General features: G+C 41.3%; 2 protein-coding genes across 2 annotated transcripts; both read left to right on the forward strand.

Annotated features, from left to right (window-relative positions):
* Window positions 1-2,001: 2,001 nt before the first annotated feature.
* On the forward strand, window positions 2,002-4,350 carry aplnrb (apelin receptor b). Its single transcript, XM_061698238.1, has one exon. It carries the CDS (start codon window positions 2,008-2,010, stop codon window positions 3,118-3,120), a length of 1,113 nt encoding a protein of 370 aa, XP_061554222.1. The 5' UTR covers window positions 2,002-2,007; the 3' UTR covers window positions 3,121-4,350.
* Window positions 4,351-13,428: 9,078 nt separating this feature from the next.
* Window positions 13,429-18,557, forward strand: nfkbil1 (nuclear factor of kappa light polypeptide gene enhancer in B-cells inhibitor-like 1). Its single transcript, XM_061698241.1, has 4 exons — window positions 13,429-13,793; window positions 14,753-14,865; window positions 16,828-16,942; window positions 17,881-18,557. The coding sequence occupies exons 1-4, from the start codon at window positions 13,520-13,522 to the stop codon at window positions 18,453-18,455; spliced, it is 1,077 nt and encodes a 358-aa protein (XP_061554225.1). The 5' UTR covers window positions 13,429-13,519; the 3' UTR covers window positions 18,456-18,557.
* Window positions 18,558-18,792: the final 235 nt, after the last annotated feature.

Genomic DNA, 18,792 nt, shown 5'->3' on the forward strand with positions numbered 1-18,792 from the left:
GACATTTCCAAGTCCAAAGAAAGTGATTTGCCAAATCTCAGAAAATGGGAACAAAATTGACAACAAATTGAATAAGATTTGTCATTTTGTTTCAGATGGGACGGCCATTTTCAGGGTTTTAACTGTTATTCATGAGGCTGCTATCGGTTTACATAATGAGCTTTAATGTGGGTTTCATGGTTGTTGTCATTGATTCAAGGTTTGATGACTTCCCCCGTGTTGGTTTGCGGTCGTGCGTGTTGGAGCATGTCCACAGGCAGTCGTAGGATGGGAGAAGCAGCTACAGTATTTGGCCTTGACTCCACAGTGCTCAGGTACCGTAAGGACTCTTCGATTGATATTGAAATGATAGGTAGCCGGTGGAACTTGTCATGCCCGGGCTTGACTCGTGGTTGACTGTCTAAACATGTCTACATGTCTACTTTCGCGGCCTCGTGTTGAAAAACAAAAGCTTTTCAACACGAGCTTTCGCTTGGCCGCTTAGATAAATCTTCCTTTCTTTTCCTTCATTTGTGCAAGAAAAGATGAAGGAAGATTCTCTTTATGCTGACACCATCCCATTAATCCTGCACCAAACATTTACAATTACTATAATTACTCATATCCTTAAATATACTTAAATCCTTAAATAGACTGACAATTGCCCGTCATTGTGATCATTTTTCTTTTTATAATGATTAGTCTCCCCCCCAAAACCATAACTTAAAATACAGTTCATATTGCTATTATAAAGTTAGTATTATTCTTCATATTGTTGCATAACATAAGTGCTTTAATTTAATTTAAAAAAAAAATATATATATATATATATATATATATATATATATATCTTGTTTTTAACACTTATCAAGAAGAATAGAAAGAATTTTCAAAACTAAAAAAAGTGAAACATCTTTTTTTTCTACTATTGTATGTCATGCAAAATATGCAATTTTGCAGAAGAAAAACGAATACAACAATGAAATGGCAAATTAGATTAAAATACAAAAAAATGTGTCAAATAGTTGTCCACATGAATATAATATAATGCTTAAATGGTGAAAATGCATCTAGGGGAGCAGGATAAGTGGTTTGAATGTCTCCGAAATATATACCACTTTTGTAATAAATGTCTTTCTATTGTATTCATATTGCAAGGGTGCAACAGTTTGTCACTTTGTGCAAATGCATTTTGTTATTTTTTACTTTATTAATAATCTGGAAAATAATATAGTCTGAAATGTAATATAAAAATCCTTAAATAGTTTGAATAGATAAAAACTGTAACCGTCCTCAATATTTAATAAATATTATTTTAAAATGAAATCAAGTCTCCAAAACATGCGGTGTCTAATTATTGTATTCATATGGCATCTTGTGTTAATTTGAGCAAAAAAAAAAATATATTTTTTTAACTTGCTAGTATTAATCTAGAAAAAAGCGCATAAATTTTCCGTTTAATTGCAATTGTGCCGCTAAACAACAAAACAATTTCCTCTTCATTATCATCTATGTTATTACAATTCCTCACTGACAAATATATAACATTTGCGTTTACTGTTTTGTGTTTTTACTTTTAAAAATCCTTCTCTTTGCATGATGCATTTTTATTTCATGTATGACTGCGCATTCCTTCTCTGTGTAAAAAAAACAAAAAAACAAAAAAAAAAGTGACGAATACAATGAACTAGCTCGGAAAAGAATTATAAATAAATAAATGAATGAATGAATAATGATGTACTGTACTTATGTCAAGTCCTGGGTATCTATATCTACAGGTATTTATCTATAGTTGGTTACATTTCAAGTAAATAAAAGTGAAAAAATAGCAACAGTAGAGCAAATGTACAGTATGTTCCAAATGTAATTTGGCATGTTTCAATGAGTTGCAAATGAGTGGGCGTGTTTCCGCTGAGAGCGGGCGGTAGTCTTGTGAAGGGGGGGTTACGGCGCATCCTGGGGAGGGTTCACTGCTTGGAAGGGGGTTGGTGGGTGGGGGCGTTTTCTATAAGAGTGGGCAGATCACACATGCGGCAACACACTCCGCCGCGAGCCTCAGAAAGAAAAGCCATGGAGCCTACCGAGAGCCCTTACGAGTACTACGACTACGAGGAGACGGAGAACTCCACCATGTGCGACTACTCCGAGTGGACGCCGTCCTACTCGGTGATCCCGGTGCTCTATATGCTCATCTTCATCCTGGGCCTGTCCGGCAACGGCGTGGTCATCTTCACCGTGTGGCGGGCGCAGGGGAAGCGGCGGGCGGCCGACGTCTACATCGGCAACCTGGCCCTGGCCGACCTGACCTTCGTGGTCACGCTGCCCCTGTGGGCGGTGTACACGGCCATGGGCTACCACTGGCCCTTCGGGGTGGCGCTGTGCAAGATCAGCAGCTACGTGGTGCTCCTCAACATGTACGCCAGCGTCTTCCTCCTCACCTGCATGAGCTTCGACCGCTACCTGGCCATCGTGCACTCGCTCTCCAGCTCGCAGCTGCGCACCCGAGGCCACATGCGCGCCTCCCTCGCAGCCATCTGGACGCTGTCGGGCCTCCTGGCCGCGCCCACCCTCCTCTTCCGCACCACCCGGCACGACCCGGGCAGCAACCGCACGTCCTGCGCCATGGACTTCGGCCTGGTGGTGACCAACAAGCGTCAGGAGAACTTGTGGATCGCCGGGCTGAGCATTTCGTCGTCCGCCCTTGGGTTCCTGCTCCCCTTCCTGGCCATGATGGTGTGCTACGGGTTCATCGGCTGTACCGTGACGCGCCACTTCAACACCCTGCGCAAGGAGGACCAGCGCAAGCGCCGGCTCCTGAAGATCATCACCACGCTGGTGGTGGTCTTCGCCGCCTGCTGGATCCCCTTCCACGTGGTGAAAAGCGCTGACGCCCTCTCCTACCTGGACCTGTTCCCGGCCACCTGCGCTTTCCTGCGCTTCCTGCTGCTGGCCCACCCGTACGCCACCTGCCTGGCGTACATCAACAGCTGCCTCAACCCCTTACTCTACGCCTTCTTCGACCTGCGTTTCAGGTCGCAGTGCCTGTGCCTGCTCCACCTCAAGAAGTCCCTGCACGCCAGCCCCGCCAGCTCCTTGTCATCCCAGAAGACGGAGGCCCAGTCTCTGGCCACCAAGGTCTAGCACGCCTGGAGGACTCAAATCATATCTCGGTGCTCATTTACTAGTTCTTGACTCCATGGACTACAGACTTTTGGAGCACTTTGAAGTAGACTGTGTGGAATGTATCTCCAAAAAGGCCCAGGTTCTCTCTTTATTTCTTATTTTTGGTGGACCTCGACTCAAATTTGCAACTGAAGAATGAAATGTTCTCATTTTTTCAGAGGTGGCATGTACTCGCACTCTGTACTACTACTGTATTACTACAGATACTTGTGTTAAAAAAAGACTGGTAAAAATCAAAGTACTGATTCAAATCCTGTACTTAAGTTAAAGTGAAAAAGCACAGACTGAAATATACAAACGTAAAAGTGAATCTTTACTGCCGTTCTCACACAAAATAGTTTCCCTCTTTCACAACCTTACATCACATCACATCACATGTCGCATGGTGTTGTTGTTTTGTTTTGTTTTTTAAACCAAGAGCTAGCTAGAATTGACTCTTCAAAACAACCTGTTCCGATTGCCCTGCTAATGTTGTGAACAGACTAACAAAAAATGCTGAATTAGCGAACAATAACAACAGAAAAAATACACCTTACTCGTATGTTTTTTTCAGATTAGACAAAGAATGTTATGTTTCTAGGCTAGCACAAGAGAACACATTTGCCACGAATCATTCTTGTAGCTGACAACATCAAACAGTTCTCTTCAATCAGGCCATGAATGGGGAATATCTTGCTTCTCTGAATCTGTTGCCATTGTCGTTTATGCTCCCCGGTTCTTCCGTGTTGCTGCTGTCCTTGTTTTTTTCCCCGTCCACACGATCTCAATCAATCAAGATCTCAACTACAGTTGATTTTACCTCTCTCTATTCACATCTTTTTTACACCGTGCCATCATCCGGAGGTCGAAAAAAGCCTATTTTGACAAAGTAAGGTCTACAGATGTAGGGAATCCTCAGAAAAGAAGATACTTGAAGTACAGTAACCAAGTGTTTGTACTTTGCCTCCCACCACTGCATTTGGTGTGACAACCTGGCAAGACGTCAGCCTGCAGTGTGTTACTACAGTCGTGTGCGTGAGTGTGTGTCAGTATGAGGTGGCGGGCTCTGATAAGCGTGATAAAAAGAGACGGGGGTCTCGGGATGCAAGGAGGGGGTCTAGACAGGCGGACAGATGGCAGCTGACAAATGTTTTCAGACTGCCAGGACTGAGAGCCCAATTAAAAGGTGACTACTTTGACGGGCTATCTGCTTGCGTGCGTGCGTGCGTGTGTGTGTGTGTGTGTGTGTGTTGTCAGACACAATGCATTTGTTCCTCACAGAAACATGAATTTGTGATATCTGTTTTTTGTAATAAAGAAATGTGAAAATCCAAAGATCCCCTTCGTTGTTAGTCTGTGTGGCGTCTCACTCCTCTCTCTATTTTGCCGGAATGTATTTTCTCTCCTCAGTTGAATGTTTGCTTCTTCCTGAGGACGCATTGCTGAGGGGAGGGGGGGCGGCCCTCCCATTGTGTCGTGCGCTGGGGTTTCAAATCAAAGTATACAGTATGTCTGCAGGAAATGCATGTTGGACTTCTGTTTCCCCCCACCCCTCCACGCAAGGCATGTTTCTGTTCCTCTCGCACAAACAAACAACTGTTCCTCAAGTGCTATACATTTATTGAGTGATCCTAGCGTTGATTTCTTTGACAATCCAAAAAACCAAATCACGAGAACAGGTTTTGGAGCGCTAAATGAGAATGTTAACGAATGTGGACGGTATTGAGCTTCTTACAAGCATAATCAGGGAGACAGAAGGAACAGCCTAATCCGGGTGGACTGGTTTTAATGTGGGAGTGGACTCCCTGTCTGTCTGTGTTGGTGGCTAATGGCTACATACGTCCGAATCAATTCAAATCACGATGTAGTTTGCGTGAAACAAGCTTAATTCGCCAAAGGAAGGTCAGAGGTTTTAAGAATGCTGCCCTTGTCCGAAGAGTCCTGGATTTCATTCCCCTAATTGGTGTCGTAAAGTTGCCTGCTTCTCCAGTGTATATAGTCGCCACTGTGATATGTATGCACGATATCAATTTTTGTTTCAGCAGTCATGTAATTGAAAATAGAATATACCGTATTCTAATAAATAACTCAAAAAAGTAGCCAACATGTGCAAATGTACAGATAGATACATATACCGGTGCACTACATATACCTGTATATACATCCATAAAAATGTAAACAGTTAAATATTGTGTAATTGAAATAAAGAAAAAGTAATAAATAAACTAAAAATAGTCTGATAAACACAAACAAAAGTGAAACTGTATTAAATATAATAAACAAAAATATATATAAAAAAAATATCAATATAAATATATATATATATATATATGTATATATATATAATATAAATATATATATATAACTTTAAATGTATCAGTTTGTCAGAATTAACTATACAGCACATTCTAAAAATAGTGATGAATAAATTAAAGAAAAAAATAAGTAAAAATATGAATAAAATGACTTGTGTAATCAAAATAATTCTATTCCCAAAATCCATTGTGATTAAAGCAATAAACAAAAAGTTGTAAATATTTTGCATAAAATACATTAAAATGAAAGACATTGTTATTAAAATAGATGATGAAAAACACAATTGTTGTGCCATTAAAATGAAATGTAAATATTTATTCTAAAAATATATGAATACTGTAGTTGTGAATGCAATAAACTCTTATTTAGAAAGAGTTGAAAGAGGGGAAAATACATAAAATATACATGATTAAATAGAAAGAACTAACTTTTTAAAATTATTTTTGCTGTCATTAAAATAAACAATAAATACACAAATAGTGATGAATGCAATAAACAAAAAAGAGTTTAAAATAGGTCAGTTTAGTGCTAAATAGACGAATAGATCGTCATTGGGGTGGTGGGCGAGAAGCGAGGTACACCCTGAACTGTTCACCAGCCAATCACAGGGTACATGTGACAAACAACCATTCACACTCACCTTTACACCTAAGAACAAGTTAGTCTTCAATAAACTTAACATGCATTTTTGGGAAATGTGGGAGGTACCCAGCAAAAAAAATAAATAATAATAATCTTATGAAGAAATATATGCAAATATGGTATACTGTAAAAAATAGAATTAGATATTATTTCTTTAAAATGTCAATGTATCCTCAAGAGTTCAGGTAACAGAAGAATTTTTCAGCCACCTTGTGTACACAGCACAAGATGAATGCATTCCCTGTAGACTCATCAGGTTTTATTGGCGAGGCCAATTTCGGCTCGATTTCGCTAGAGACGCCTCGCCAAAGTATCCCTGACCTTTCTGCATCAAAGCCGTATCCTGCTGCGTAACATAACCCGCATGGATTATTTTCACTGAGCTTTTTCATGAAGCTCGTGTTACTTTAAGACTCAAAAACATTTCATGGCGCGTGGACACTGTAGAGCTGCCGTTTGGTGTCTTTGATGCACTTTTGCTGCAGTCCACTTTTCAAAAATATTTTTTTTTTACATCAGCGTTTTCATTTCTTTGTGAAAACAACCGGTCGAAAAACAAGTCCTGGAGAACAGATACATCGTGTGGGGACGATCAAACTTTTGCTTATTGCACCGCTCCTCCAGGATAGGGCATCGCATTTGCATTGATGACTATACTATAGAATTCAAATACTCTGTGTGTAAATAATGTTGTAATCATCAAATTGAAATATAAGACAACACAAGTAAACACAGATTGCAGTTTTTAAATGGTTTTTATAATTAAGGGAGAAGAAAAATCCAAACCGTGTGGAAAACAATGATTGCCCCCTAAACCCAATAACTGGTTGGACCACCCTTAGCAGCAATTAAGCGATAACTTGCAATGAGTCTCTTACAGCGCTGTGGAGTAATTTTGGCCCACTCATCGTTGCAATTCTTTTGGAGAATGAACTGCCTTTTTAAGGTCATACCATCGCATTTGAATAGGATTCAGGTCAGGACTTTGATAAGGCCACTCCAAAGTCTTCATTTTGGGTTTTTTCAGCCATTCAGAGGTGGACTTGCTTGTGTGTTTTGGATCATTGTCCTGCTGCAGAATCGTTTCAGCTTGAAGTCACGAACGGATGGTCGGACATTCTCCTTCAGGACTTTTAGGTAGACGGCAGAAATCATGGTTCCGTTTATTACAGCAAGTCTTCCAGGTCCTGAAGTAGCAAAACAGCTACAGACCATCACACGACCACCACCATGTTTGACTGTTGGTATGATGTTCTTTTTCTGAAATAGGGTGTTACTTTTACACCAGATTTAATGGGACACACACCTTCCAAAACGTTCAACTTTTGTCTCGTCAGACCACAGAGTATTTTCCCGAAAGTCTTGGGGATCATCAAGATGTCTCCTGGCAAAATTGAGATGAGAACAAAACAGCAGCACCTATTGAGATATATAGTCTCTTTTTGTAATTGACGTCTCTGTTCGATACTAAACATGTTCTTACGTTATGTGGAGACAGCTTTATTAGCGTTCCAGTGCCATGGTCGCTCCACAATGTTGTGTGCGTCGATTTTTATGTCATTAATTCCGGCTGGGATGCCTCAGTTCGTCCTTTCTCTGCAACGATTTATTAGGTTTAAAACCAGTGGTTTAGTGAGAATGTTTGTTTTATTGGTGTGCCAGTACCCATAAAGTATCTAACGTTTGCATTTTTTTCAAATGATACAACATAATTTATTGCAAATTATTTTTGCGGACCTCCAAGTTAGAGCTCCTGGGGAACCCAGTTTGAGAACCACAGCTCTATAGAAAGCAAAGGGGAGAGTTTCTGTAGGGGCAGGCATTAATTGTCATACCAATGGGTGGCCGGGCTATTGTTTGCTTTCCAGTCAGGCCTGCTGTGTGTGGCGAGCGCGTGTCCCCGCTGCCATAAATCCAAAGCCAATAAAGCGGCTCACACAGAAAATAGACGCAGGAAACGCGTGGCATTTCTCCTCTGCTCCTACACAATGGAGGAGAAGCGGCAACCTGACCTGGAGGCCTGGGGATGAGATTGGCCCAGTGTCTTTGTGGCGGGACCCAAAGCTTCCTGACATGAAGTGTCGGGAGTGTGCAGGGGGGCAGGAAAGACAAAGGGCGGGTGAGCGAATCAGGGTTCCTGATCAGGGATATCCTGTCTTTTAAGGGCTTTTTGCAGGCATCTTGAAGGACGGGAGTCTTGTTTTTGCACCAAAATACGTAGAACGAGAAAACACCTCAAGTGACTAATAAGACGTCTCTTTCTCCCTCGCTCTCAAAGGCGCCATCGTTAATGGCGACACGTCGTTTCCGAGGCGACGAAAGAAGACCGGCTTTTCGAGAGAAACTCCGGATCTTGGCCTTAATGCCAGTGTCCTAGTAAGCACAAAGCGTCCCTTCATCCCTTTATCTCCGGCCTTCCCTTCAGGTCCTAAAAGGAGGCTCTGTGACCTCCAGCGGGCTCGAGATGCTGAAGAGGCTCAGCTGCACGCTCTTCGTTGGTGGCAGGTAAAGAAAGCAGCGCGATGATGCCCAACGTACAAACGACGAGGAGTAAGTTTACAACCGCTGTGACGCTGGAAATGATATAATTGAAAATGTATTATTTACGACAAATAATGTATCTTTGTTAATCTATCAATTCCAGCGACGTACTGTATACAATAGTGAGAGGAAGAACCATTAAATCAGACAGCACTCAATGGCAGGAGGTCCAATTAACCTGTGTATCTGCCTGTTGCTCTTCATATAAAAGAAGACAGTAAACCCATTTATGGCGGTAGATGCGTTCCAGACCCATATAGGTGAAAATCTGCGATGGAGGGAAACCACAACATAAAAGCATTTTTATCATTTTCCCCTTACCACATGGCTTGAATACATGCAAAGTTACTAAAACACTCTTCCTTAGCACCTTTTCTCACTGCCGCTGTCAAGAAATGGGAGACTATCGTATAACATCACTTTGAGGAAATGAAAAGAAGAATTGCGCTTGCACAGTTATCCAAATAAGAGGCCGAGTGTGCTTGCTTCAAGCTGTTTATTTGTCACTCCCAGTTGACGTTTACTGTAAACCTAACACACTAAACAAACCGAAAATGACCAATGTATGTATATTTAAACACCAAAATGTTCAACCAACCTCTATATTTTTGTCAAAACAAAAGTTTGCAAGATTAATGCTAAGATAAGCAAAATGGCATAGACAGGGTAGCTGAAATTAGCACGGCAGTCACGGTGATTACAAACTGTTAGAAAAATCGAATTCTTTTCACTTTTCATCAAATATATTCTACGTTAATTGTAACCACACATAATCTTTAAGATCTTTTTTCTTTCTCTCTGTCTGATATTGTATTATCACTCTGCTGCTCGACAAGGAAGATGTCTGTGGTTGGGAGGGTGGTTACACGAGGCAGACAGCAATTGCCCTTTCATGACCTCACCTAAGAAGAAATAGTTCCCGAAACACTTCTCGACCAGCCATCAGGTTGAATTCTCTCCTTGCATGCTTTTTTATTCAAGCGTATCGCTCATTATTCGCAAACTGTTTGTCCTGTCTCTCGTCTACTAAAGGGTTAACTTTTTTCCCATGACACAAACCTTCAAACAACTGATACTAAAAGACACCCGGCGCAGCAACGCATACAGAGCACAAAACAAAACTCACAAGCATATATTCTGTCTGCTCTGTGGGAACAACGAATATCACTAGAGCATATAGTTGGGGACCTTCTTTGCCTCTTCTTCGTGCTCTTAATTATGCTGCATCTCTTCCGGTAAACCTCACTGCTGCCCAGCATGTTGCAGCACAATGCTGAAGGCACGCATCTCTCCATTTAGTCTTGCCTGTAACCTGTAAAAATGCGAGCGATGAACGTGCTCAACCAAACGGGGTGAGGTGCATCACCGAGTGAATACATTTCTATTTATTGAGATGAGATTATCATGATTTCAATATATGTATATACTTTTGGTGACATATTTGTTTGGTGGTGTGTCTTGAGATGTTGCTAATGTAACATGTGCTTTGGAACAGTGAAGTTTGGGGAAACTCTGGCGTAAGTAACATCCAGAAAGGCAAACGTATAACAACTGTCTTTAGTTCCCCCTTATTGTTGGAGCATTTTCACTTCGGTTTTATCTTCAGCATGGCAAATGCATGCTCAATCGGATTCAGGTCAGGTGATTGACTTAGCCATTGCATAACCTTCCACTTCTTTGCCTTAAAAACCCCTTTGGTTGCTTTTGCAGTAAGCTTCGGGTCATTGTCCACCTGCACTGTAGAGCGCCGTACCGAGGAATTATTTCATTGAGGAAGAAAAACACCTTCCGAACAGTTGGCCAGATCGACGACACACTCCAGGAAGTACAGTAGGTGTATGTTTGTCAAAGACAACAATCAAGAGAAGACTTCACCAGAGTGAATACAGAGGGTTCACCACAAGCTGTAAACCATTAGAGAGCCTCAAAAACAGGAAGGCCATATTAGAGTTTGCCTAACAACATCTAAAAAAGCCTTTATAGTTCTGGGACAAGATCCAATGACAGATGAGACAAAGATCAACTTGTACCAAATGGATGGGAAGAGTATGGAGAAGGAAAGGAACTGCTCATGATCCAAAACATACCACCTTGTCAGTGAAGCATGGTGGTGGTACTGTCATGGTGTGGGCATCTATGGCTTCCAATGAAACTGGTTCCCTTGTATTTCTTGATAATGTGACTGTTGATAAAAGCAGCAGGATTCATTCTGAAGTGTTCGAGCAATATTATCTGCTCATATTCAGCCAAATGTTTCAGAACTCATTAGACGGCACTTCACGGCGCAGATGGACAATGAACCGAAGCACACCTAGAAAGCAACCAAAAAGTTGTTTTTTTTATTTTTAAGGCAAAGAAGTGGAATTTTATGCAATGGCATTGTCAATCACCTGACCTGAATATGATTGAGCATGCATTTGACTTTTAGAAAACAAAAGTGCAGGGAAAATGCCCCAAGAACAAGCAGGAACTGAAGACAATTGCAGTGGAGGCCTGGCAGAGCATCACCAGGTATGAAATCCAGCATCTGGTGATGTCTATGCCTTCCAGACTTCAGGCTATAATTGACTCTAATTCCGACACCGTTCACCTGATTTGGATGTAAAGACATTCAAATTAAAGTTGAAAGTCTCCAATTCAAGCACATTTTGTTAGTTTCATTTCAAATGCATTGTGCTGGTGTTCGGAGCCAAACAGAAGAGAATGGCGTCGATGTACCAATATTTATGGACCGGACGGTATAACTGGGTGTCTGCAGTGCCTGCCCAACTATTAAGTATGAAATCAAACATCCAAGTAGACCGTTTGTAATCTAGAACAATCATATTTCTAAAAATCTGTTCAGCACTTCACTCCTACTGTTATGTAACTCACTGATCTTCTCCACTCATGACTTAGCAGCTCAGCCAGCCGAAGATCCAGCGCCACTTTGAAGCGATGACACACTTTGAAACCCATCCCGCCAGAAAGTAAGCAGAGCTGCATTGAGTTTTGCTGGATGAAAAGAGAGCATAGCATTAGCTAACAGTCTTTGCTACTGAAACGCAGCATGTACAGTACTCGATTGCTTGGCGAAGTTGTCGATGCGGTGGGGTGTGGGTATTTAGTGTTTGGTCATGTATCCATACCGCACATACAGTACTCGCAATTAACATTTGACTATTAACTGCAGTTTGCTTATTTTTCCACTTTAATGACAGTGTGTAATGTTAGAAATGTTGCTAAATACATTACCTGTACAGTTAATACAGGTCTTTTGATGGTGACAGTTTGACCTGGAACAGATTATTGCTTGTTCTTGTAATTAGTTCCACAGGGGAAAATGGTTGGAGATTCCAAATAACTCCGGAATGAAATAATATCCAACTAAATAAGAAAGTCGATATTATGCACAGAAAATGCACATTATTTGTACATTCATAATTCGAAAATTGGAATTTGACATATTTTGACAGCTGCTTTACTGGACCACAATTTTTGGGTTGACTCATTAAACTGCAGTATGTCAATTCTCTTAGTTTACGCCACATGATCATGATTGCATACGCATATTCACATAAATAATTTTCCTCTTCTGAAATGGAACTTAAAATTATTATTATTATTATTATTTATTTATTTATTTATTTTTTTTTTTTTTAGGGCTCCACGTGGTTTTGAAAAGATTGAACTGTGCAGAAGCAGTCGGTTGACTTGCTAACGTGACGGCTCCCTGACAGGTGGCATTTTGAAAAGGAGCCCCGGGCACACAAGAAGCCCACAGAGACACCGAGGGGGGTGATGATGCATACTGAGTAAATCCTGTGGAATCTGGCACATATTATCAACAACACGGTACAAATTCCATGTGGGCATTGTTGATATAGTGCAGGCAAAAATCCATTGTATTGTCTCGAAAATAGAGAGTGGTGGTTATAGAGGGGAAATAAGATTGAATGGCAACGTAATAAGTGCCTAATATTGGCTCGTAACGTAGAATTACAGGGCGTCGTCGGTTTCTGACGGCGTTCCGTTCCTACGGTGGCAACGCAACCCAAATTAACGATAGTAAAGTCGTAAATACAGTAAATATGTGTAAGAAAAACACCTAGAACATATGTACAAAACAAGCGATTAACACGGTGGTAAGTGAGCGCCTATTCACAGTGGTGGAGTAACACAAGAACAAATACTTTTTCAGGTATCTGTACTTGAGTATTTATTTTTCTGATGACTTTTACTTCCTACATTTGAGAACACTTAGCTGTATTTTCTACTCCTGCTTTGTCAAAATAGACTACTTTTTTTTAACCTCCGCGGACACGACGTAAAAAAGACAAATAGATATTTTTTAAGGAAAACCATTGAAGCTTGATTGAGATCTTGGGGTCTTATAAGGCGTAAAATACAGGAACGGCAGCAACATGGAGGAATGTGAACAAAGGAGCATTAACGACGACAGCAACAGGGAGAGGCAAGCTATTCCCCATTGATGGAATATTGAAAAGAATTGTATGACGTCGTCGGCTAAAACAATGATTCATGGAGAATGTGTTGTGATTTGTGACAGCCTAAAAACCACATCCAATGTTAAAAAAAAACTTAGGCTAATCTGAAACAAAAACCATGTTAAACTAGCTCATAACTTGGAAACACCGTATGTCGGAAGCGTGGTTAACCGGTGTGCTGTCTAAAATTACTCGGTTAAATACAGTAAAAGAGTCAATGCTGACATCTAGCGGCAAAACCACGCCCACACCGGAACCTTCGTGTCAGGTTTGTAGTTTGTGTCCGGAACAATATGTGAAGACGGACAGTTGTCATTGTTGAGGCTAGTCGATGCTAAATCACGAACGAGTCATTTCGTTGATCCAACCGATATAAACTGGCCACACTCGGCATGCTGAGCAGGGGACAGAAGCGGCTGTGGAAGTACGTCGAGGAGGGCAGCCTGTTTAAACTCAAGTCGTACCTGCGAAAGCACCGGGACTTGGACGTGAACTTCTGCCAGGGTAAGAGGCGGAGGAGCCCGCTGCAGCTGGCCTGTGGCCTTGGGGAAGACGCCGTGGTGCGGCTCCTGCTTGAGCACGGAGCCGATGTTCTCCTGGCCGACAAGAAAGGAGACACGGCGCTACACGTTGCCGTAAATAGAGCTCTTAAACGTGGAAAAACGGGTGAGAAAGATCGAACATATCCATTATAAAGTCCCTGTAGACGCATTGAATGCACCGAGGCCCTCCCTGGTTGTTTTTCATGCTCTTTCTGTAACTTTGCTTGGGGATAGGAGGCAGCATTATGTACATACTGGACTGCGAGTGCCCTTTTTGAGTGCCACAGAGGTGCCTTGGAGCAAGGAACAAAACTCTTTAACAAATTGGCCCAAACAATCCTAAACCTGTCGAACTGCTCTGATTGAGAAGTTATGCCGTGCTGCACAATATTATTGCAGTCCAGTCCTGTAGGTAAGGAGTGTGCCAACTGCCACCAGTGGTATCCAGTATTTAATCGCTTGTGAAGAGATTGTCATTTATTACAAAATGTATATAATTGTAATGCATTACAATATTGGGAGAAAATGCGGAGTTAAATTACAGTGGCTTTAGGAAATTTCCAGCATTACAATTTTCGTCACGTGAAAAAAGCCAAAAAAGATCCGATTTTTATATTATTTTTTTCCCATATCACTTTCTCTAAATCAATGCTTGTGATTGTCTCTCTCTGGTCATGTGCCATTCTGCTTTTGTTTCAAACGAGACATAATTTTCCAAATATGACCTTGTGGTGAAATATATTTCATGTGTGAGATTTTGAAAGGGTTAGACTTATCGTCTCACTTTTGAACACATAAAAAGAACACAGATATTTGGGCAGTTTAACCTTCATAATTATTGACTTTTTATGGAACATTCACTTATCTGGTTTGTCGTATGTAGTGATATCCTCTAAATTGTGCACATTTGTCATTACGTTAACATGGTATTGTGGTTTTCCACATGCTGTGCACATGTATTACAACAAACACATTTGTTGTTATATTTTTACATTCTAGTCCGCTAACTAATGTTCCAAGAAAAAGACACGTGACACAGTTATTCTCGTCACTGATATTGCTTGTTCTTTATTCTGCCTGCAGCTTACGATGACCTGGTTGTGCCTCTCAGAAAGAGTTGCCCGGAGGCCATGGATGCCTCAAACATTGCTGGCGTGACACCCCAGGACCTCCTGAATGGGTTTAAACACTTAGAGGTAGAGTCCAGTTTATATTTTGTCAGAATTACAGGGTTACAAATCAATACTGAAGGCGACCAAAATTTAGTTGCTGGTTTCACGTGATGAGGTGTGACAAGCATCTTAATCACGCTTAATGTCACTTTGTTACTCTAATGTCACTGGATCAAGGTGAGTTTTATTTGTAAAACTGGAAATAACACTTAATTTAAAAAAAAAAAAAAAAAAAAAAAAAAAAAGACATACAACTGAGTTTCTCTATACAGTGGGTACGGAAAGTTTTCAGACCCCATTACATTTTTCATTCTTTGTTATATTGCAGCAATTTGTTAAAATGATTTTTTTTTTCTCATTAATGTACACACAGCACCCCATATTGACAGAAAAAAAACATAATTGTTGACAATTTTGCAGATTTATTAAAAAAGAAAAACTGAAATATCACACAGCCATAAGTATTCAGACCCTTTGCTGTGACACTCATATATTTAACTCAGGTGCTGTCCATTTCTTCTGATCATCCTTGAGATGGTTCTACACCTTCATTGGAGTCCAGCTGTGTTTGATTATACTGATTGGACTTGATTAGGAAAGCCACACACCTGACTATATAAGACCTTACAGCTCACAGTGCATGTCAGAGGAAATGAGAATCATGAGGTCAAAGGAACTGCCTGAAGAGCTTAGAGACAGAATTGTGGCAAGGCACAGATCTAGCCAAGGTTACAACAAAAATCTGCTGCACTTAAGGTTCCTAAGAGCACAGTGGCCCTCATAATCCTGAAATGGAAGACGTTTGGGATGACCGGAACCCTTCCTAGAGCTGGCCGTCTGGCCAAACTGAGCAATTGGGGGAGAAGAGCCTTGGTGAGAGAGGTAAAGAAGTACCCGAAAATCACTGTGGCTGAGCTCCAAAGATGCAGTCGGGAGGTGGGAGAAAGTTCTAGGAAGTCAACCATCACTGCAGCCCTCCACCAGTCGGGGCTTTATGGCAGAGTGGCCCGACGGAAGCCTCTCCTCAGTGCAAGACACACGAAAGCATGCATGGAGTTTGCTAAAAAAACAAAAAAAAAAACACCTGAAGGACTCCAAGATGGTGAGAAATAAGATTCTCTGGTTGATGAGACCAAGATAGAAATTGTTGGCCTTAATTCTAAGTGGCATATGTGGAGAAAACAGGCACTGCTCATCACCTGTTCAATACAGTCCCAACAGTGAAGCGTGGTGATGGCAATATCATGCTGTGGGGGTGTTTTTCAGCTGCAGGGACAGGGAGACTGTTTGCAATCGAAGAAAAGATGAATGCGGCCAAGTACAGGGATATCCTGGACGAAAACCTTCTCCAGAGTGCTCAGAACCTCAGACTGGGCCGAATGTTCACCTTCAAAAACGACAATGACCCGAAGCACACAGCTAAAATACAGAAGGAGTGGCTTCAGAAGAACTCCGTGACTGTTTTTGAATGGCCCAGCCAGAGCCCTGACTTAAACCCAATTGAGCATCTCTGGAGAGTCCTGAAAATGGCTGCCCACCAACGTTCACTATCCAACCTGACAAAACTGGAGAGGATCTGCAAGGAGGAATGGCAGAGGATCCCCAAATCCAGATGTGAAAAACTTGTTGCATCATTCCCAAAAAGACTCATGGTTGCATTAGCTCAAAAAGGTGCTTCGACTAAATACTGAGCAAAGGGTCTGAACACTTATGGCTGTGTGATATTTCAGTTTTCCTTTTTTCATAAATCTGCAAAAATTTCAACAATTCATTTTTTTCTGTCAATATGTGGTGCAGTGTGTACATTAATGAGGAAAACAAATAACTTAAATGATTTTAGCAAATGGCTGCAATATAAAAAAGAGTGGAAAATTTGAAGGGGTCTGAATACTTTCCGTACCCACTGTATATGAAGCGTACAGAAAGGAAACGCCATTTAAAACATTACATGCTGAAAAAAAGAACATCTGTTTCTATTGGTCACAGCCTTCTGGACAAGGCGCAAGCAGCACATCTCAAGCTGACATGGAGAGAGATTGGATTGAGAAGTTGTTTGGGGAATGTCAGGATGAGTTCTCCGAAACCTTTGGAGTTTATGACGGTAAAATATCTGTCTGTCTGTCTATATTATATCTGTAATATTTTTGTATTTTTACCCAATGTTTTTGTATTTTTTTCCCAACATTATTTTTCTCTCTTATTATTGTATTTCTTCTATTTGTGTATTTTTGTGTCTACTATTTTTCCCTCATAGCTTCGCATGTATGTTTTAAAAATATTTTTTGTCTTATATTCTTTATGATGGTGATTTATTTTATTTTTTTACTGGATGCTTCTCTGATATTTTTGTAGTATTTCCTAATGTGTTTGTGGGTTTAATTTTTGTTTTGTATTTTCTACTTATGTTGACTTTTTTTGGGGGGGGGGGGGGGGTTGTTTACTATTTTTTACTAATATGTTTTGTATTTTCCGCTAATATTGCTTGCGTGATCTATTTGATGCTGGTGACAATTGTTCCATCTTGTTTTTCCCTAATATTGTTGTATTTTTTTTATGTATCTTTTTTGTCCACTATTTTTATTTCCCTAATAATGTATTCTTTTCTGTGTATTTTTGTCTATTTTTGTGCTTTCCCCCAATATTATTGTACCTTTTTCTAAATGTATTTTTTGCTTCTTTGTCGAGTTTTTTTTCCTGTAATATTGTTTTTTTAATTGAGTATTTTTAGTCCACCATTTTTGTACTTTTCCCTAACTTTGTATTTTTTTTCTAATGGTGTATTTTTACAATTTCTATTTTTTCCACTATTTTTGTTTTTGTTTTTTGTGTGCTATCTTAATATTGTTGTGTTTTCTTTATTATTGTGTATTATTTGTCAACTGTTTTTGTGTTTCTTCCCTAATAGTTGTATTTTTTTTCCTAATTGTGTATATATTTTTCTTTTTTGTCTATCTTTAGATTTCTTATGTCCTCTTAAGGCTCCTTAGACTGCTCATAGCTGTGCATAGTAATCTTTGCTCCTGTGGGTTTGTTTTGCAGCGGATGACTTCCTTCCTGTTGATGAAGACGATGAGGACTATGGTGACTGGGCTGATCGCATTAGAAGAGAATATTTCTCAAAGAAGCACGCGGAAGCACAGAGAATGGCCGCGTCGTCGTCTAGCGGGAGGAAGAAGAAGAGTAAGCGAGAAGAAGGGGAGCAGAGCTACAAGGAGCTGCACGCCAGGCTGCAGAAGGAACACGAGGAGTATTTGTCTCGAGCAGCGCGCAAAGAGGAAGAGATCCGTCAGGGTAAGAAGCGGCGCTACGAGCAAATGTGCACAGCCACTTTCCACGGCGGCGGCGCCAAGCTGCTGAGCTACAGCGACATCCCCTGGCCGGCGCCACGCTGCACCGTTCAGGAGATGGCGGACGTCATGCTGCACGGCGTTGACCGCACGGACGCAGCGGGCTTCCGGAAGGCGCTGCGCAAGCAACAGGCGCTCTGGCACCCCGACAAATTCGCCCAGAGGTGCGAAGCTCGGCTGGACGGGAAGGACAAGCAACACATCCTGGACACGGTGACGGCGCTGTCGCAAGAACTTAACAGACTGGCGCAGAGCCTGAAACCATGATGAGACAAGATTCTATTCTGTTTGGGAGTTGGGGTGGGTGTTCAATTCAGTTCTTACAGAATTTACAGATTAAATGTGTATTAAATTACATCTGGAATAATGCCCCTGGAACTTCTCTGACTCCTTATTTATACAATAGAACAAATTATTTTTTTTGGTTGGGGCGCTTCGATGGGGCCGGTCGACCGCCCTGGGTCCCTCAGTGTGGGTGGTGTCCTGTCCACGTGGCTGCTCTTGGGTGGGCTCCTGGGCCCGACCCTGCCTCAGCTGAGCGGTGTGGGGTCCGCAGCCCCCGCGGTGCAGGCGCAGCAAATACAGGTCACTTCTGAAGGTTATT

Source organism: Phycodurus eques, chromosome 15, assembly GCF_024500275.1.
Source record: "Phycodurus eques isolate BA_2022a chromosome 15, UOR_Pequ_1.1, whole genome shotgun sequence".
NCBI lineage: Eukaryota > Metazoa > Chordata > Actinopteri > Syngnathiformes > Syngnathidae > Phycodurus > Phycodurus eques.

Excerpts from the sequence above, each read along its gene's own strand:
- nfkbil1 (XM_061698241.1), top strand. The coding sequence starts at position 13,520 with ATGCTGAGCAGGGGACAGAAGCGGCTGTGGAAGTACGTCGAGGAGGGC. Across the intron at positions 13,794-14,752 it reads TCTTAAACGTGGAAAAACGG|CTTACGATGACCTGGTTGTG; the intron begins GTGAGAAAGATC and ends TTCTGCCTGCAG. Across the intron at positions 14,866-16,827 it reads ATGGGTTTAAACACTTAGAG|CCTTCTGGACAAGGCGCAAG; the intron begins GTAGAGTCCAGT and ends TATTGGTCACAG.
- aplnrb (XM_061698238.1), top strand. The coding sequence starts at position 2,008 with ATGCGGCAACACACTCCGCCGCGAGCCTCAGAAAGAAAAGCCATGGAG.